The sequence below is a fragment of the Cervus canadensis genome, chromosome 2 (assembly GCF_019320065.1).
Source record: "Cervus canadensis isolate Bull #8, Minnesota chromosome 2, ASM1932006v1, whole genome shotgun sequence".
NCBI lineage: Eukaryota > Metazoa > Chordata > Mammalia > Artiodactyla > Cervidae > Cervus > Cervus canadensis.
Genome location: NC_057387.1, coordinates 111372316 through 111391065, shown reverse-complemented (window position 1 = coordinate 111391065; position 18750 = coordinate 111372316). Strand labels below are relative to the sequence as shown.

The 18750-nt window shown below is 49.7% G+C and overlaps 1 protein-coding gene across 3 annotated transcripts in view; it reads right to left on the bottom strand.

Annotated features, from left to right (window-relative positions):
• The window catches only part of MLPH (melanophilin), a 42841-nt gene extending 24573 nt beyond the window's left edge, over nt 1-18268 (bottom strand). For 2 of the 3 annotated variants that reach the window (XM_043462074.1, XM_043462075.1), the window contains exons 1-2: nt 18013-18268; nt 11120-11253 (exon numbers count right to left, since the gene is read on the bottom strand). In XM_043462074.1, the coding sequence (XP_043318009.1) occupies nt 11120-11229 (110 nt within the window). In that variant the 5' untranslated portion in view covers nt 11230-11253; nt 18013-18268. The remainder of the gene's footprint in view (nt 1-11119; nt 11254-18012) is intronic. The other variant, XM_043462076.1, reaches the window with a different exon arrangement.
• Between the last annotated feature and the right edge of the window lie 482 nt (nt 18269-18750).

The following is an 18750-nucleotide window of genomic DNA, read 5'->3' as shown; positions in this document are numbered from 1 at the left end:
AAAAGGAAAGCATGTCTTGATGAAGTGTGTCTTTCTTGGTGGTCCAGTGGTTAAGAATCCACCTGCCAATTCAGGGAACACGGGTTCTTCATGGGTTGGTGAAGATCCCACATGCCACCAGGCAACTAAGCCTGTGTGTGACAACTGCTGAGCCGTGAGCGGCAACTCCTGAAGCCCGCCTGCCTGTTGTCCAGTCACTCAGGTGTGTCTGACTCTTGGCAACCCCACGGAGTGCAGCATGTCAGGCTTCTCTGTCCTTCACCATTTTCCAGAGCCTGCTCAAACTCATGTCCATTGAGTCAGTGACGCCATCCAGCCATCTCATCCTCTGTCACCTTCTTCTCATGCCCCCCATGTGTCTCAGCATCAAGGTCTTTTCCAATGAGCCGGCTCTTTGCATCAGGTGGCCAAAGTATTGGAGCTTCAGGTTCAGCATCAGTCCTTCCAATGAATATTCAGGGATGATCTCCTTTAGGATGGACTGGCCCTAGAGTTCCACAACAATAGAAGCCATCGCAACGGGAGGCCCTCACACAGCAATGAAGAGTAGCCACTGCTCCCTGCAACTGGAAAAAGCCTGCATGCATCAACGAAGACCCAGCACAGCCAAAAGTAAACTAATAATTAATTAAAGAGCATGTCAAGTGGTGGTATTAGTTGCTGGTGACAAAACCCAGGCTTCCAAGCTCAGAGAAGACTTTTGGAAAACTTTTATGTCTCTGCTTCCCTGAGCTTCAGAGTTGTTGTCACAGAGAGGTTTCTAATGAGATCAGCAGTGATAATGACGAGTGTGATTGCTTTGGTTATGTATAATGAAATGCACTGACATCGGGAAAGTCTACACAAGTGTCCACATGTGGATAGAAGAACCATTCCACGTGTGACACAGACCAGTGGATTTTAATGTAACGGGGAAAGGAAAGTTCACTGATGTGGTTTCAGATCCCACATTGCAACTTTAAGAAACTACCAGTTATAGGGTTTTCATGTATTGTCAGAACATAACATCCATAATCATCTGGAAAGGCTCCTCCTTCTTTTTTCCTACCTCATCTGTGTGAAGTCAGATTTTCTTCAACAACACATTTCAACACCCTGAGTGCAGAGGAAATATCAGAATTCAGCCATCTCCGAACATGCCAGACACGGAAGGGATTTTCAAAAAGCACAGAACAATGCCATTGTCCTCATTTGTGCTTTTGTTTTGGAAAAATTTATTTTTCATAAAATTTTTATTACATTATAAGGAGGCTATTGTTCTTTTAAACAAATGAACAACTACTTTTCAAATGCCCAGTTTCAATTTTTGATAGGAAAGTATAGACAGATATAACCCAGGTAAGCAAAACCTCTTTGGAGTTTTCAAAAATTTAAGAATCTAATGGGTCCCTCAGAGCAAAATGCTTGAGAACCACTTATTTTGAAGCCACACGTTTACTCTCCTGAATGCAGAGGAAAGGGCTGAAGAGACAGGAGTGAGGAGAGAAGATGATGGCCAGGGCAGAGAAGAGCACACATCTGGGGGGTAATTCAGGCACACCTCGGAGTTCCTGTGGGTTTGGACCAGACCACCACAATAAAGTGAGTGAGTCACAGGAATTTCTTGGTTTCCCAGTGCAAATAAAAGTTATGTTTACACCATACTGGAGTCTAGTAGGTATGCAATAGCATTATGTTTGAAAAAACAGTGCACATACTCTAAAGTACTTTGGTGTTAAAAATTGTTAACCATCTTCTGAGTCATGTTCTGTTTGATGGTGGGGGGACAGTTCTGTGCTGACGGCTGCTGACTCATCAGGGAGCTAGTTGCTGAAGGCTGGGGTGACTGTGGCAACTTCTTAGAATAAGACAATGAAGTCTGCTGTGTGGATTGACTCTTCCTTTCACCAACAGTTTCTCTGTAGCATGCAATGCTATTTGACAGCAATTTACCCGTAGTAGAACTTCTTTCAAAATTGGAGTTAATTCTCTCAAATCCTGTTTCTGCTTTACCAACCAAGTTTATGAATATTATAAATGCTTTGTTATCATTTCAACAATCTTCACACCATCTTCACCAGGAGAGACCTATATCAAGAAACCGCTTTCTTTGCTCATTCTTAAGAAGCAACTCCTCATCTAAGTTGTACCATGAGATTGCATCAATTCCCTCATGCCTCAGGCTGTACCTCTAATTCTAGTTCTCTTGCTACTTCCATTACATCTGCAGTGGTTTCCTCCACTGAGGTCTTGAGACCCTCAAAGCCACCTGTGAGGGCTGGAATCAACTTCTTCCACACTCCTACTAATGTTGATACTTTGACTTCTTCCCATGAATTGCAGATGTTCTTCATAGCATCTAGAACGATGAATCTCTTCCAAAAGGTTTTCCACTTATTTTTCCCAGATCTATCTGAGGAATCACTATCTATGGCAGCTATAGCCTCCTGAAAGGGATTTCTTAAAGAATAAGACTGGAGAGTCAACATTCCTCCTTGAGCCATGGGCTGCAGGGTGGACGTGTGTTACGAAGTATGAAAACTCTATTAACATCACTGTTAATCTCCATAAGAGCTCTTGGGGGATGTTTCGCATTGTCAATGAGCAGTAATATTTTGAAAGGAATCTTTTTCTGAGCAGTGGGTCTCATCAGTGACCTTAAAATATCCAGTGAACCATATTGTAAACAGATGTGCTGTTCATCCAGGCTCTGTTGTTCCATTCATAGAGCACAGGCAGAGTGGATTTGGCACAGTTCTTCAGGGCCTTGGGATTTTCACAATGGTAAATGAGCACTGGCTTCAACTTAAAGTCACTGGCTGTCTTAGCCCCTAACAAGAAGGTCAGCCTGACCTTTGGCACTTTGAAGCCAGGCATTGACTTCTTCTCTCTAGCTATGAAAGTCCTAGATTGCACCTAAAAATCACAGTTTTGGCAGGAGTGTGATCCTTCCTGGAGGCTCTGAAGGAAGGTCTGGTTCCTTGTTTTTTTCAGCTTCTAGAAGGCACTTGCATTCTCTGGCTCATGGCTCTTCTTCCATCTTCAGAGTCAGCAGTGGTGGGTTGAATCCTTCTCACAATAAATGACCCTTATACATTGTCCTGTCTCCCCCTTCCTTTCATTTATCAGGCTCTTTGTGATCACACTGACCTACCCATTAACCCAAGATTGTCTCCCTGCATCCAGGCCCCTGACTAGCAGCCTTTATTGCACCTGCAATTTTTATTCCCCTTTGCCACATAGCTCAACATACTCATAGATTGGGGGATTAGGAAATGGGCATGTTTGGGAGTTTTTATTCCACCAGGATTCAGAGGGGAAAGTGTGTGAGCAGAGATCTTACTCCTAACTGAGAGATTTCAAGTATGAAATCCTTACCCCCTGTCCTTCCTGAGAAAACAACTTGAAGATGTGCTCCATAGGACAGGAAATAGAATCTCAAGTATGACCCTTAAGAATGAGTGTGAAAGAACCAATGAGGCACAGAACTGAGGGACAGTTGTATTAAAAGTGTGTCAACCAAATGAAACATAAGTGTCAGAGAGAATTGCTGAAAGAGGACAAGCGTCAAGTAGTAAGGATCAAAAGAAAGTCCATGATCTAAGGTCCTGACTATACAAATAAGTGTCAGGAATTATAACGAGGGAAATGGAAACTTGCTGAAGTTCAATGGTTTTTCCAGCAGTTCATGTATGGATGTGAAGGTTGGACCATAAAGAAGGTTGAGCCCTGAAGAGTTGATGCTTTCAAACTGCGGTGCTGGAGAAGACTCTTGAGAGGCCCCTGGACAGCAAGGAGATTAAATTAGTTAATCCTAAAGGAAATCCACCCTGAATATTCACTGAAGGACTGATGTTGAAGCTGAAGCTCCAACACTTTGGCCACCCAGTGCGAAGCGTTGACTCCCTGGAAAAGACCCTGATGCCGAGAAAGATCGAGGGCAGGAGGAGAAGGGGCAGCTGAGGATGAGATGGTTGGATGGCATCACCGACTCAATGGACAGAAATTTGAGCAAACTCCAGGAGATGGGGAGGACAGAGGAACCTGGAGTGCTGCAGTCCATGAACTTGCAAAGAGTTGGACATGACTTAGTGACTGAACAACAACAACAAAGTTCTTTGAAGTCTTCTGAAGAGAGTGAGCAAACGATGAAAGAAAGGATAAAGAGGAATTATACAGTGATGTGTGAATGACAGACCGCTGAGAGGGAGCCTCACCAAAATCTTGTAAGTGATCTCAGACCAAAGTTAATCTCTAGGCTTTGCTGGCAGCTGACTTCCTGGTTCAGCTTCTGTGTTTTCAACCCTGGAGCTGTCTGTCTGTGGTGCTCAGTGGCCCAGCAAAGGGCGACCTCAATTTCCTCATTATTTATTTATTTTTAAAGCAAGTCATAGTTTGCAAGCCATGTCTCACGCCAGGAGATTTTTCATGGATAATCTCAGGCATTTGGGTTTGTTTGCAAAGATTACAAATCCATATCACCATCTGTTTGCCTTTCTGGGGACGGTTCACAGCCTAATATTTGACTTGTGGGCTGTGCCCTTAACACATAAAACAGTGTTCTCTGTAGGAAAATCCGGGTCCTCACCCACCGACAGGAGTCACCCCTGCATTCTCATTTACCCCTTTCCTTTTTAAACATGGGGGTTTCTGTGCTTTTCTAATTTAGAAACTTCTTTATCATTCTAATTTTAAGACTTTCTTTATAGGTCAAAGATATAACTCATTGCCATTTCGGTTAAAACTCTTCTAATTTTTTCAAAAATTAAACATTGGTCTTTTTTAAATTCAGATGTACATATTTAGTCAATACTTATTGATATGTTGTATTGTGATTTCTACCTGTCTTGTCACATGTAGGTTTTTCCACCTCAAGATTAGGTACATGTTTACCTATATTTTCTTCCAGTAATTTTCATAGTTTCATGCTTTACATTTTTAATACATCAATTAAAAATTGAACTTAGGTCAAACTCCCTCCCCTAGTCTTGCACTCATGGTCAACTGTCCCAACACACACTCAGCTTTAATTAATCCTTCCCTTTCTCACTGATATGAAATGCTGCCATTGTACTGGAAACTGTTACACATACTTGGTTGCATTTTAGAACTTTCACATTGGTTCACTGATTATTTATATCTGTGAAAGGCCCATGTTATGTTAATTAATGTAGCATTAAATACTTTTTAGTATCTCATGGAATAAGGCCCTGCTTATTAGTCTTATTTAAATTGCTGTGTCTTACGTCTTCATTTTCTATAATATTTTTTTTCATATTCCCTCAAATGCCTTAGGAATTTGACACTAATTCCTCAAGAGCCAACATCATTGCAGCATTCTTCCCATATAGAGGATATGATATCACTTGTTACAATTTACAGTTTTGGTATGTTGTTTAGTGATGTTTTATGCTATTCTTTATATGGCTATTACATATTTCTTTTTTTAATTAGAGTATAATTTCTTTACAATGTTCTGTTGGTTTCTGCTGTACAATGAAGTGAATCAGCCATATGTATACACATAGCACCTCCCTTTTAGACGTCCCACCCATTCCTCCATCTAGGTTATCATAGAACATTGAAGTGAGCTACCTATGTTATTCAGCAGGATCTCACTAGCTATCTATTTTATACATGGGAGTGTATTTATGTCAAGCCTAATCTCCCAATTTACCTCACCTTCCCCTTCCTCCTTAGGTACTTCATTTTTTTTTTTTTAATAAATAGGATTTTTCTATGTATGTTCTAATTGGTTACCTCTGATGTCTACAAAGGGGACACTGATTTTCTTTTATATTCTTGTATCTTATATAGCTAGACTACTAAATTCTCTCTTTTTTAAAATTTTGCAGGTAACTATCTTAGGTTTTTATCTTCTGCAGGTAACAGTTTTGGATTTCCCTGTCCATTGGTATACTACTTATTTTGTTACCTTCTCTAATTGCATTGGCTAGCACTAATAGAACATGCTAAATTGGTCATGATAAGTGGCAATGAAAGAAATTCTTTCCTTGTTTCTAACACTAATATATCATGATGGCTATTGTTTGGAGCATTTTTTCATCATGTTAAAAAAGTATCCTTTAATTTCACTTTTATTACTTAAAAAAATCATCAAAAATAGTGTGCTACCAAACATTCTTCCACAGTACTGAGATAAGCATAAGTTTTGTCTCCTTAGCCTGGGATGTCCAGTACAATTTCAGCGATGATGGAAACGTTCTAAATTTGTCGGTCCAGTGTGGCAGCCACTACCCATGAGTATGGCCATTGAAAACTTGACATACGACTAATGAGACAGAAGAACTGATTTTTAAGTTGCACTCAATTAATTTAAATAGATATACGAGGCTAGTGACTTCCATTACAGCCTTAGGCATATTAAAATGGTGATTTAACTGAGCTGTATTTTTCCTCCTTTATCTTTGTTAATATAGGGTATCAGAGTGAGCCTAAGGAACATTTCTTTCCTGGTCTGAAGCAGTTTAAATAGCTTAGGAATTCTTTGTCCTTTGGGTATTCGAAAGATGAAAGATCTGACGGGGTCCAGGTGCTTTCATGGACTTTGAGAAGACATGTCTTAGGCAACTTATTCCTTTAGTGCACCACAAGGAAGAAGAGGAGCTTTCAAAGTAACCACAGAGAAAAGCCAGGAAGGGGTGGGGAAAGGAACACCCAGTACAGACACGGGATTGATGAGGAAGGCAGGCCCCAAGGTCAGGGAAGACTAGGGGCTGAGAAGGGCTTCGACTGGGCCCCGAGGGGTAGCTGCCAATACAGACCAGTGGAACATGAGGCAGATGTAAGGATGTGCAGCGCTTGGATCATTTGAAATTAAGGAAGCAAGATGTGCCAGCATTTAGCAGGGCGTTAGGGCCAAAGGAAAGGCTTTCTGTGGTTTTGGTTTCTTTGTTCTTGCTTTAGTTTTGTTTCTTTCAGTATGGTGCTAGACCCTACTGACGTTCCAAGCAGAAGCCAGAGTACAGAACGGGAGTAACTGAGGCAGCTCCAGGAGTCGGGAGCAGAGGAAAGGTTCAGAGTACCGGTGAGGACCCGAGAGGGAAGACAGGGTGGACGTGAACACGGTAAGTGCAGGGAGTGGGGAGGTGATGCCTGGTAGCCTTGAGCCTTCTGTGAGGAAGCAGGCAAGCTCATTCCAAGGCCCGGGGTCTTGGAGGGGAGTGAAGGTTTGATGAGCTGCCTAACGATTTCTGTGCATTTTGGGGTTTGGGATCCTCTGGAGTGCAGCACGGTGTTCTGAGGGGAAGCCAACAATAGCGTTACACTCTGCACAGTAAATACCCCACTCCCCAGTCGCTGGTCGCACAAACCAACTTCAGGGAGAGACTATATCTGCCTGGGGCTAAATCAGAGGCTATACGGCCTCCCCCTTCCTCCTTAAATTCCCAAAATAGTCTGCAAGGAAAGCTGTTTGGAAGCTCCACAAGGCCTCTGTCACTCAGGAGCTAGCCTCCCAGGGACATCCTCCTGGTCAGTTTGGAGGGGAGCTGTCCGAGAGGTCTACCAGCAGGCCGGGTGGTCCCCGGAACAAATGTGTTCTATGCGGGACATCTCGTTAGGAGGCTCACAGCAGATACAGACCTTCAACACTGGCTGGCATCCGTCTTCCCCACAGGGCCGCAAGTGTCCTCCACAAACGGCAGGAGGTCAGGCCTGGCCAAGGGGTCAGAGGCTCTCATGTCGTGGGGACGGTCTACCGGGCACTGGGCATTAGGGTCAGGGCCTGGGCCAGCTCACTGGTCACTCACTTTGACAGGAGAGGTCAAAGCAGTGCTGGTCCTACCACGTGCGAGAGGGTGCTGGAATTTTCGCCCAGGCCCTGCCCCAGTATCCCTTACAGGTGGATGCTCCCACCTGGGGAGAAAAACTGAACAGCAACCCATCTAACACACACTTCTGTTCACTTTGTAAACGCGAAATGAAACGCGTTTTTGTTTGATGGTTTCCTAGTTGGTGTATTTGGTGAATCGACCTTGCTGCTGGTGAATCAACCTTGAGCGCACACACTGTGTCCATCTGATGTGTATTCAGGATGGGCAAGTGCCTTGCAAGTAATGAATGTGTTTGGTTCTTGGTTTCACAGTTTTTTCCCCTCTATTGACTTTGTTCTCTCAATGACCTTGGTAAGGTTTTGAGCTGGCCCATCCATTTGGCCTCTCTTTTGGAGCGTATCAAAGACATCAAAAACTCATCTGATTGCTGTCCATCTGAAACTAACACAGCCTAGTAAATCAACTCTATTTCAATAAAAATAAAAAAAAACCCTGCTCATCTGAACAACCCCTGAGCTGCTCAGTTTGTTACAGGCACCCACTCAGCGCTCAGCTGAGGGCCAGTGCCTGCAGTCAGGCTGTTGTTGATTCAGAGATTAGAGACCCAGGAACTGGGAGCGCCCATGAGGACCCCAAGGGACCGTGCAGAAACCCCAGTGTGCTACAGGGGCTGGGATAGTGTGGTTGCAGGAGACGGATGGTTAACATTGAAATTGGTTAAGTGCAGAGATTAACGTTGAGACGAGGCCAGGAAGAAGGAGGTTTATGGTTTTTAAACCGTCTTCAGTTTCATACCAGCCAACGCACTCTGCAGAGCCAACGTCACTGTCCAAACACCAGTCTTCATTCTGAGCTGTGCCTTCCCTAAGTCTCAGCCCCGCCGGAGCGGAATGTGAGCCCATGGGCTCTGGCCTCACAGAGCCGCACGACCACATGCCTGAGTCCTGCTCCCGGGGGTCAGGGGGACATGGGGAAAAGGCTTGTCACAGGCAGAGGCGGCTTCAGCTCTTGCTACTTGGATAACCAAGGACACCTGGCAAGAGACAAGCACCTCGGCGTTTCCACAGGCGCCTTTCACTCGGCCCCGCGGCTTAGCTCTTCCAAACGTATCACCGGCGGCGGTGCGCACAGGAGGCGCTAACACAGGAGCACGTCCGGGGCGCCAGCATCCTCGCCCTGACCCTGGCATGGATTCTCCCAACCACCGCCTCTCTGCACGCGGACACTCCCAGGGACCACGTCCTGCGCTGTCGTATTTAACAAGTTCACCCCTAATCGTCACATGTCTGGCCGAGAAGACACTAACTCCTGAGCAGAAGGCTTCGGGGACTTCTGAACGAGGCTGTCACCCTGATCTTAACTGACTGACCAGGGACCTAACCTGATTCAAGGGCCCCCCAGGAGAGGGTGTGTCACCAGTGGGATCCTTTGGAGACTTCCTTTCCAGCAGTAGCTGGAGGCTATGGGGGGTAGTCTCCTCTTTGCAACATGAAATGACCACAAGAAATATGGAAAGTAAGGGTGATGAGGGTCAGAAGGGTGTGGTGCTCCCTGTAGGCAAGAAACAGGAATTTCTACAAAACTACCCGGGCTCTGCCTGGACAGAGGGAGGGGCTGACGCCCTCAAAGGTCTCCCTGAAGAGCTGTGATCCCCTCCCCCCGATCGATCTGTGCTTCTATAAAAGCATGGAATGGGAGGGTCTGAGCTGCCATTAAAAACAAGACTGACAACAGCTGGGCTGCCTGGAGGGGCTGCGATCCCCAGACAGGAAAGACCCGGCGGCCTCTGTCACTAAGAGCATGTGGCCCTGGCCCCAGGCACAGCCTCCAGGTTGAGGCAAAGAGAGGAGACCGGAGGCAAGGTGGGCGCCTGCCCCAGCCAGCACCGGGATGACGCCCAAGGCCGGCTCTGGGCCCTGGTCCTGGGGTCGCAGCAACTGACAGGAGTCAGGGCCCCAACACCAGCGGGGTGAAAGCTGCTTCGTACTGAAAACCCAGAGGGTGTCCTGCAGCCCGGGACAGAGCAGAGGGGAGGACGGCTGCAGAGAGGCAGCAAGAAGCCCCCTGGTGCTGCTGTGGACCCCTCCCCACCATCACCAGGGGGTGCTGGGCTTCACTGAACTTGCTTCACTTGGCAGGTTGTCAACACCTTGACTCCAGAGCTCCAGGCCCAGGAGAGAGTTGTGTGCCTGCTTTAGGCCGCAGGGTTTGGCGTGATCACAGCAGCCGCGGACTCTGCAGGTGGACACTCCCACAGGCCTGTCTTGCTGGGCTCCCGGCCAGTGTGTGTGGGGCCGCCCTGTCCCCCTCGTGTCTAATGGGCCGCCCAGGGTCCACAGATCTGTGTCCTGGTTCCCTCCGCACCTGCTCTGCCCTCAGCTTCCCCCGGTGAGGTGAGGACCCCTCCACACCTACAGTTACTCAGGTCCTGACTCTGGAGTCCTCCGTGACCTCCACACCCACTCACCTAAAATCAAGACCCCACGACCAGCCCTTAGGCAAACTTGCTGGCTGCCCCTGGACAGCTCATCCGACTGCTTCTCAGGAGCCCGCCGGTGGCAGAGCAGAATCTGGGTCTTGCTCCTCTCTTGCCTAAAGGCCTGCGCCAAGCAGAGAACAGCCAGTCCAAGTCCTGCTTGGGTCTTTGGCCCCGTGATTGCCTGCACCCCACCCCAGCTCTGACCTCCTCTCTACCCTCCACCGCCAGGAGCCTTTTAGGCCTTTCTCTTGGCCACTTCCCACCTGCCTTGAGTCTTCACTTAACGTCTCCTTTGCAATAGGCCTGCCAACCCACAAAATACCCCGAGGCAACAAGGGAGCCCAGGAGACAGCTAAGCCTTGGACGTTTGGCAGAGGAAGATGCAAAGCAGAAGAACAAATAACGCCAAGGGGGCTTTAGCTCAGCCCACAGGAGAGACCTGCAAGATGGCTCTGGGGCCTCCACAGTGAGGATGGGGTGCCCCCCAGTCTGCTGGGAAGAGGTAAAATTCCGCCTTTGTTCTGAAAGCCCTTGATCCCAGCTCCTGGGTATTGAAGATCAGCGTTGAGACTTTCCCTCTTCATCACCTTTATTCATGCAAGGCTGTGGTCTTAGCATTAGGAGAGACTGTCACCCTGGCGCTGGATCAAGTTGAAATAAAACTACTCGGGGAATGTCTGACCATCAGGAAGGAAGTCAGAGCTCCTTGTTTTAATTAAGGGGGAACTGAGGTCAGAAAGCATGTGACTTTCATCCAGTGTCCTCCACCAAGTTACTACCATCTGCCCACCCAGAGACCCCCAAGGGGCCGGCCCCTCCAGAGATACTAGGGCAACGCTGCAAGGGTCCCGCCACACACACTTACTCTAGCCTTTCCTCTTCTTTCCTTCGAAGGTCGAAGTCCCGTTGAACCACCTCCCAGACATGCTTGGCCTCTTCATCCGTGAGCTTGGAAAGATCCAGTGTCTTCCCCATCGCAGCTGCTCGTCAGGGTCACACCTGGAGTGACACAGGGCCCAGCGGTCAGCCCAGGAGGCCCGTGCAGGTGCCGGCCAAGTCACAGAGGAAGAGGCAATGCGGAAAACACCGATTTCCCAGGAGCTGGAACCTGGGTTAGGTCGTTTTTGAAAACAGGCAAACGTGTGTCTGGAAACACGCACAGTCAAAATAAGTAAACCCATGCGTAGAGTCCCCACAGCTCAGAGTCAGAATTCAGATGACACTGTGACTTTCTGGACCCTGAAGATCCCAATTCACACCAAGAGGACAAAGGAAGGAAAACCCGGCTGTCACAAACCAAGAGAAGCATAACTTTACCACCTTGCTCGCTACTCAGGGTGCGCTCCGTGGACCAGCAGCATCTCCTGGAACCTGTGAGAAACGCGGACTCCCAGGCCCTGGCCCTCCTAATTCAGAATCTGCGTTCCGACAAGGTCCTCGATGGGTCCTCCGCCTGTCTCCCCCTCCCCCAGCACGCCCACCCCCTGAGCGTGTCGTCACACCTCCTAACAGCTAGCGGAGCATCATTTCCTATATCGTGATGGCGATGACCTCCCCCTGGCACTCGGGGACACATTTTTGCGCCCCCACCTCTCTGGGCTGCGGCGCGTGGACAGCAGGCCCTTGGCCGGGGACATGGCGGCTACACTCAGTCCAGCTCTTTTCTGGCGGGACGGGGTTGGGAGGCAGATTCTGTTTGGGTGACGGGATCTTGGTGGGAACCGAAAGTTCAAGAATCTCTGTGTGACTTCAGCGAGTCTTCACGAAGGACTGAAACCTGCTTTTCAGGAACATCAGAGAAGGGACCCAGCCTGTCTGGTCTCCCTGGGAAGCCTTAAACACCAACCAAAGACTCAAATCTGCTTCTGAATTCTGAGCAGCATCTCCATTCACTGACGCTGACCTCCTGAAAGTGATCTCTGTGCAAATGCAAACGACACTTGCTCTGTGCTAGAAAGCCAGTTTGCTCTACAAGAGGTTAATTATGAAGAGTGACATTTTCAGAGTAACACTCAGATACCGCTTAAAATGAAAGTGGCCACAGAGATCCCGTGGTTGTCAAACTATGCCTTAAAATAGGTGAAAAATAATTTCTAATTTTTTTTTTTTTTGCACTGACCCTCTCAATATTTCCAAACTCAAGCACTATGCTGTGAATGTTGTGTTAAGAGGATGCCCTGATGGGTCAGAATCATTCAAACTGTTTTCTTTACAGTTGAATTGAGATTTTTGGATGTGAAAACATTAAACCCAAACTGATTCTTGATGCTTCCCCAGAGCACATAGTTTCTGTTTTTCTTTAAAAAATGGAACAAAAAGTCATTTGATGGATGACTGGGGTTTATTCATTTTTGCTTTTTACTTGTCGTTGACAAAATTCTGTCATAAGAAGAACATTCATTTGAAATTCTATTTTCAGAGCAGATGAAAGCCGTGACTATCAGCTGAGTAGTCAGCATTCTGTCTCCTCTCCTAAAGGAAAAGTCACAGTTTCAGGCTTCATTTCAAGAAACTTAACTTGCGAGGTGTGAGGGAGAAAAATAAAACAAAAAGAAACCAGTATGTTTTTCTTGCCATGCAAGCTTAACTGTCTTAGAGTGGGTCAGTGACCAGTGGCCCATGGATGAATGACCCACTCGGGGTCAGAACCCCTGCCTGGAGGCTCCACACCCAGAGGACGCACCCCCCGCCCCTCTCAAGCCTGTCTCTTCTGTCTGATGCTCCTTTCTAACAAGGATGGCACTTGGCTTCCTGGCTTAGACAGCCAAGTCGATCACAGCCTGGGGACTGGCGATCCTGGACCAGGGAGTCACCTCCGGAGAGGGGGGTGTCTGCCAGGGATGGGGTGGGGAAGACACCCAGGCTGGCTGCCCGCTGCCTGGAGTGAGGCCGGGCAGAAGCTGCTGAGCTGTGAACAGAGCGATGACCAGGGCACAGTGCTTCAAGGGAACCAGGGCTTCATGACTTTGCACCAAATCGGAGGTTCCAGCGGTGACCCTGAGTTGTTAAGTGACAGTGTCCGTCTCTCAGTCGTGTCCGACAGCTTGTGACCACCCCCCCTACACACACACCATGGACTGTAGCCTGCCTCTGTCCATGGGATTCTCTAGGCAAGAATACCGGAGTGAGTAGTCATTCCCCTCTCCAGGGGATCTTCCCGACCCAGGGATCAAACCCGGGTCTCAGGCACTGCAGGCAGATTCTTTATGGTCTTAAGCCACCAGGGAAACTGATGTGTGTTCATGATGCTCTGTTTAATGAAGCCAGGAACGAGGTAACACAGAGTTTGAAAAACAAGCATCCCATGTAGCTAGCCTAAGAGCGGACTGTCGATACTTCATGGGGTAGACATAATCTGAAAACTTTTACTCTGGTGCCTGTTTTTAGCTCTGGTCCAACTTCTGGGTGAGCAGGAGGTGCTGGGAGAGGAGGGGAGGAGAGTGACTGGAAACTTCAGATCCGCCCCATTCATAGGACGCTATGCCATGCAGCTGGGAGGTGATGCTTCCCAGGGAAGCAGGTTCCTGGGACAGCCAGGGGTCAGCAGCCTGTGGCCCCCAACACGGAGCTTTATTACAGTGACCAACCTTCCCATTCAGTGAGTTGATGAAGTACAGAAGCTTAAAGCTTTTAATTATTTTTGTCAGTTTATTTCATTGTTGGTGGTAGTGATGGTGGGTGGGCGGAGGTGGTAGTTTAAAGCTTATTTTTTTTCTATCTTGGACCTAGTTGGTTCTAGTTAGTTTTTTTTTTAACTTTTTATTTTTCATTAGGGTGTAGCCAATTAACAAACAATGTGATAGTTTCAGGTGAATAGCAGACTGAGTCATATATATACATGCATCCTGTCTCCCCCAAACTCCCCTCCCATCCAGGCTGCCACATAACAGTGAGCAGAGTTCCTTGTAAAATACAGGTCCTTGTTGGTTATCCACTTAAAATATAGCAGCATGCACATGTCCATCCCAAACTCCCTATCCATCCCTTCCTCCTATCTTTCCCAGGGCGATGGTAAGTTCGTTCTCTTTGAGTCTGCTTCTGCTTTGTAAGTTCATTTGTATCATTTCTTTTTAGATTCCACATATAAGGGATATCAAACCATATTTCTCCTTCTCTGACAGACTTCACTTAGTATGACTATCTCTAGATCCTTCCATGTTGCTGCAAATGGCATTATTTTAGTTTTAATGGCAGAGTAAGATTCCATTACTTAATTGATAAAGGTCCATCTAGTCAAAACTACGGTTTTTTCCAGTAGTCATGTGTGGATGTGAGAATTGGACCATAAAGAAAGCTGAACGCTGAAGAACTTATACTTTTGAACTGTGGTGTTGGAGAAGACTCCTGAGAGTCCCTTGGACTGCAAGGAGATCAAACTAATCAATCCTAAAGAAAATCAACCCTGAATATTCATTGGGAGGACTGATGCTGAAGCTAAGAATCCAATACTTTGGCCACATGATGCAAAGAACTGACTCATTGGAAAAGACCCTGATGCTGGGAAAGACTGAAGACAGGAGAAGAAGGGGACGACAGAGGATGAGATGGTTGGATGGCATCACTGACTCAATGGATATGAGTTTGAGCAAACTCCAGGAACTGGTGATGGACAGGGAAGTCTGGCATGCTGCAGTCCACGGGGTAGCAAAAAGTCGGACACAACTGAGCGACTGAACTGAACTGACTATTCCATTGTATATATGTACCACGTTTTCTTTATCCATTTCTCTGTTGATGGACATTTAGGTTGCTAAAGCTTTTTAAAAACTATCTTTAGAAAATAACCTTAAACTGAACAGAGAATATGTTTGATTTCAGTAACCAAAGTGGATAAACCAGAAGACATTAGCAATTGGGAGCTGTTAGCATCCTTCTGGCTTGTGTCACGCTGGTACGTTGATGGGGGTGCTTGGGATGTGGTAGAAGGTGCCAGGTACTCTGCCAGGTACGGCCACGTATAAGGACCCTGGATTCATGGAGGGGACAGCCTTTCAGCCATGGTCATCTCTCCCACCACTCCCCACTTTGCTCACCAAGACCCTGGTCTCTACCAGGTATCCCTCCAACCACCACAGTCGGGGGGAACATGGGAGCAGAGGACATGCCTGACCCACAGAGGGGACAGGGTTCTGACCTGCCCTGGCCCAGGGGAACCTCCCAGGGTGTGCGTGCTGGGGAGGGCAGACTCACCAGGCTCTATCTGCTCCTGGTTCCACTTGGGTGTAGATAACGCCTAGTCATGAGCTTCCTGAACAAAACACTTTCAATTTGTGCTTGGTCCAGGGCTCAGATTTAATCACATTGTTAATCTTCAAGACTGTTAGCCCTCCCCAGTCATTTATAAGTTATAATGGAGAAAAAAGAACGTTACGTAGAAGTTAATGAGTTGGAAAGAGACAGTGGAACTGGTTTTACAAAGTGGATAGCCTGAACCCAGATCACTGCATTTCAGCCGTGGCTCATCTGTATCTGTTAAAGATTTGAGTTCATATTTTGACCCCATTAAGGGGAAATATGGGTGGGGGTTCTTCCTACACATAACTTGGGTTGGAGAGGCCCCCCGAGCCTGGGAACAAAGGCAAGAATGAGTCGTCACCTCCTGAGCTGATAAACTTTCCAGCAAGCCCAAGTTCCTCTTCAATGCCCTACTGACAATGGCAGGAATGCTCTCTGACTCAGAATCAGGTGAGTGACCCTTATCTAGAAAGGTACAGGCACATTCTTGGGGGAAGGCCCAGGTGCTAGCTGGGGGCAGGGGGGCTCTGCATTAACCCTTTGAGGCTGTTTCCCAAATGCTGCCTTCAGAGCAGGATTGTGTGGTTACTTCTGCAGGCAGGGCTGGCTTCCCAGACACGCGACCAACCCCTCAACCTTTCTCAGCTGCAAGATGAGCACATTTCCACCCTGGAGGCAGCCCACCCCTGCAGGTGCTCTGAAATCATCCCAGCAGCTCCGGCCCTGCCGCTTGCCTCCCTTCTGCTCCATCTCGCCGCTCTCTCAACTCCCTGGGGAGCTGCTAGAACCCTTGTTTCTACACAGACATCCTTCCACACTTGCAGGAAATCCTTGGCTACAGAGTCCGGAGCAAGGTCGGGGCCCCAGGTGATGCTGCGGGACAAGGACGCCCTGGGAGTCAGGGGCTGGGCTCCAATCCCGGTTCAGGCACCAGCCGACCCCCACTGGACGAGGGACCAGTCCCCTTCCCCTGCGGGTCTCAGCGTTTGCAGCTGTACCATGACTTCTCCGGACATCTCCAGCCTTGGGTGATGCCAGGATGTTGGAATTAGAGGGAGAGATCATAGGGTGGGTGCAGGGGAGGGGAGCCTCATCCTCCAGAGATTGCTTCTGCAAAGAATGAGACAGGCAGCCCCCGAACGCTGACCCGATGGCAGGGGCGGGGGCCCCCGTGAGCCATCACCACGCTGCCATCTGAGGGCACCGAAGCCACCCTTCCAAGTAGCCTGCGGGGCTTTGGCACCTCTTCACCACCACCCAAGCCTCCCCCGAGCTGGCCTTAGCTTTCAGTCACTAAAGCCTTAATCAGTAGGGCCCCTTGCCTGCTAGTCTGTGTGCCTGGATCGGTCCTCAGTCACTCCTGCGGGGCACCTACCAATGCGTGCAGAGTTTGGACGTAGAGGGAGCGCAGGGACCTATGATTGGTGCTTGGATTCTAAGGCGTGAGGCCCTGGAGACCCAGGCACGGGGCTTCTGTCCGAGAAAGCTGGGTCTTGCTGAAGCCTAGTGGAGTGGCCGACAGAGGGCTAGATGGTAAAAGATGGACGTGACTGGCTGAACCCAGGTGCCAACGCCGCTGCTCCACCACCATGGACTTTAAGCCTGACTGTCTCCCTGGGCTTCATGGCCATCGGCATTGCTGCCTTTGCATCTAGTGGGCCAGTGGGGGCCTGCCACCCCTCTTTATCACTCCAGCCTCTCAGAAAGAAATATGTAACTAAGACGGAAAAAAAAAAAAACCACATAAAAATGTAAAGGTCCCAACTGACAATGGAGTGGGGTTCTTCCCAACATGTGGTTAAGGTGCACAGGACGCAGGTGTCTGAGCCTGGGAGACCCGAGGGCCTTTGTAAGCAGGTCTGACCCAGGCTTCCCAGGTGGCAATTCTGGTAAAGAGCCCGCCTGCCAATGTGGGAGATGCCAGAGACTAGTGTTTGATCCCTGGGGGGTCAGGAAGGTCCCCCGGAGGAGGGCTCAGCAACCCGCTCCAGTGTTCCTGCCTGGAGCACCCCCCGGACAGAGGAGCCTGGCGGGCCACAGTCCCTGCGTTCCTCACTTTCTGGCTGGGGCAGGGGCCTGGGGCTGGTCTGGGGGCCTGTCAGCAAACAAAATTCCAATAAAAGTGGGGCTTTCAGGGGCCCCAAATCCAGGACACCTCCTCCCCTGCCAGGGCGCCCCAGGGCTCTCTCTCTGGCAGGAGTAGCTCCCCAAACTGCCTGAGTGACGGGCCCCTGAGTGCCCCTGAGTCTCCTCGGAGGGCCAGGCTCAGCCCGGTGAGCAGGGCCATCGCCGACAGGACTTCTGATGGAAACCGATTTGCCCAGAATGGGCTCCCAGACTTCCAATTAGGCTCTCCAGGTGAAGCCTGGCTTTGGGGTTCGGTGGGGGTGGGGGGCTGGGCGCGTCCTCCTCATCGGTCAGGAGGGACCGAGGCCTGGGGGGCTGCTGGGGGCGTTTTCACACCGGCGGGGCTGCAGCCAGCACCGCGGACCCGCCCACCGCCCCGGTTCTCCCTGAACTCACCGACTCCGTTCCCAGGGGTGTCGGCCCTGGCCGCCGGGACTCCCGGGTTGCCCGCTCCGGTCCTGCCAGGGAGAGCGAGGCGACGGGCCGGGCGTCGGGTCTCGGGGCTCTGAAACCAGGCGGGCCGAGCGGGCCGGGCAGGGCGCAGGGCGGCAGGAGGGCGAGGTCCGGGCGTCCGCGGGGATCACGAGGGCGCGCCCGCCCCGCCCAGCTCCGGGAGCGGCGAGCACCTCCGGGTGCGGGCGGCGGGCGGGGCGGGCACCCGGGCGCCCGCGCGGAGGCGCCAGCGCTGGGCAGAGCCCATCGCTCCTCGCCCACAGCCCGCTGGGCGGAGGAAGGCGGCGGCGGCGGCGGGGAGGGCAGGGCCGGGCCCGCACCTGGGGAGTCGGGCCGATAACGCGGTCACGGGGGCCCCCTCGGTGCGGAGGGACCTGGGGGCCTTTCGCGCCCTCGGAGCGCACGCTGCTATCTGACTTAATTCCCATCCCAGCTCTGCAGTTTACTCTGCTATTCACTCCGGCTTTACAGAAGGGACACGGAGGCTCAGGAAGGCGCCTTCCCCAAAGCCGCCAACTAACGCCTGGGAACGCCGGCGGGTAAGTGGGACTTTGGAGGGAGAAGCTCCGGCGCCAGGATCGCCGCCGCGAGGAGGGTCCCGAGACCTCGCCGGTCAAGAAAAGTCGGCGGAGTCAGCATCCGCGCGCAGACAGGACAGGAATAGACTGGAGGATGACCTGG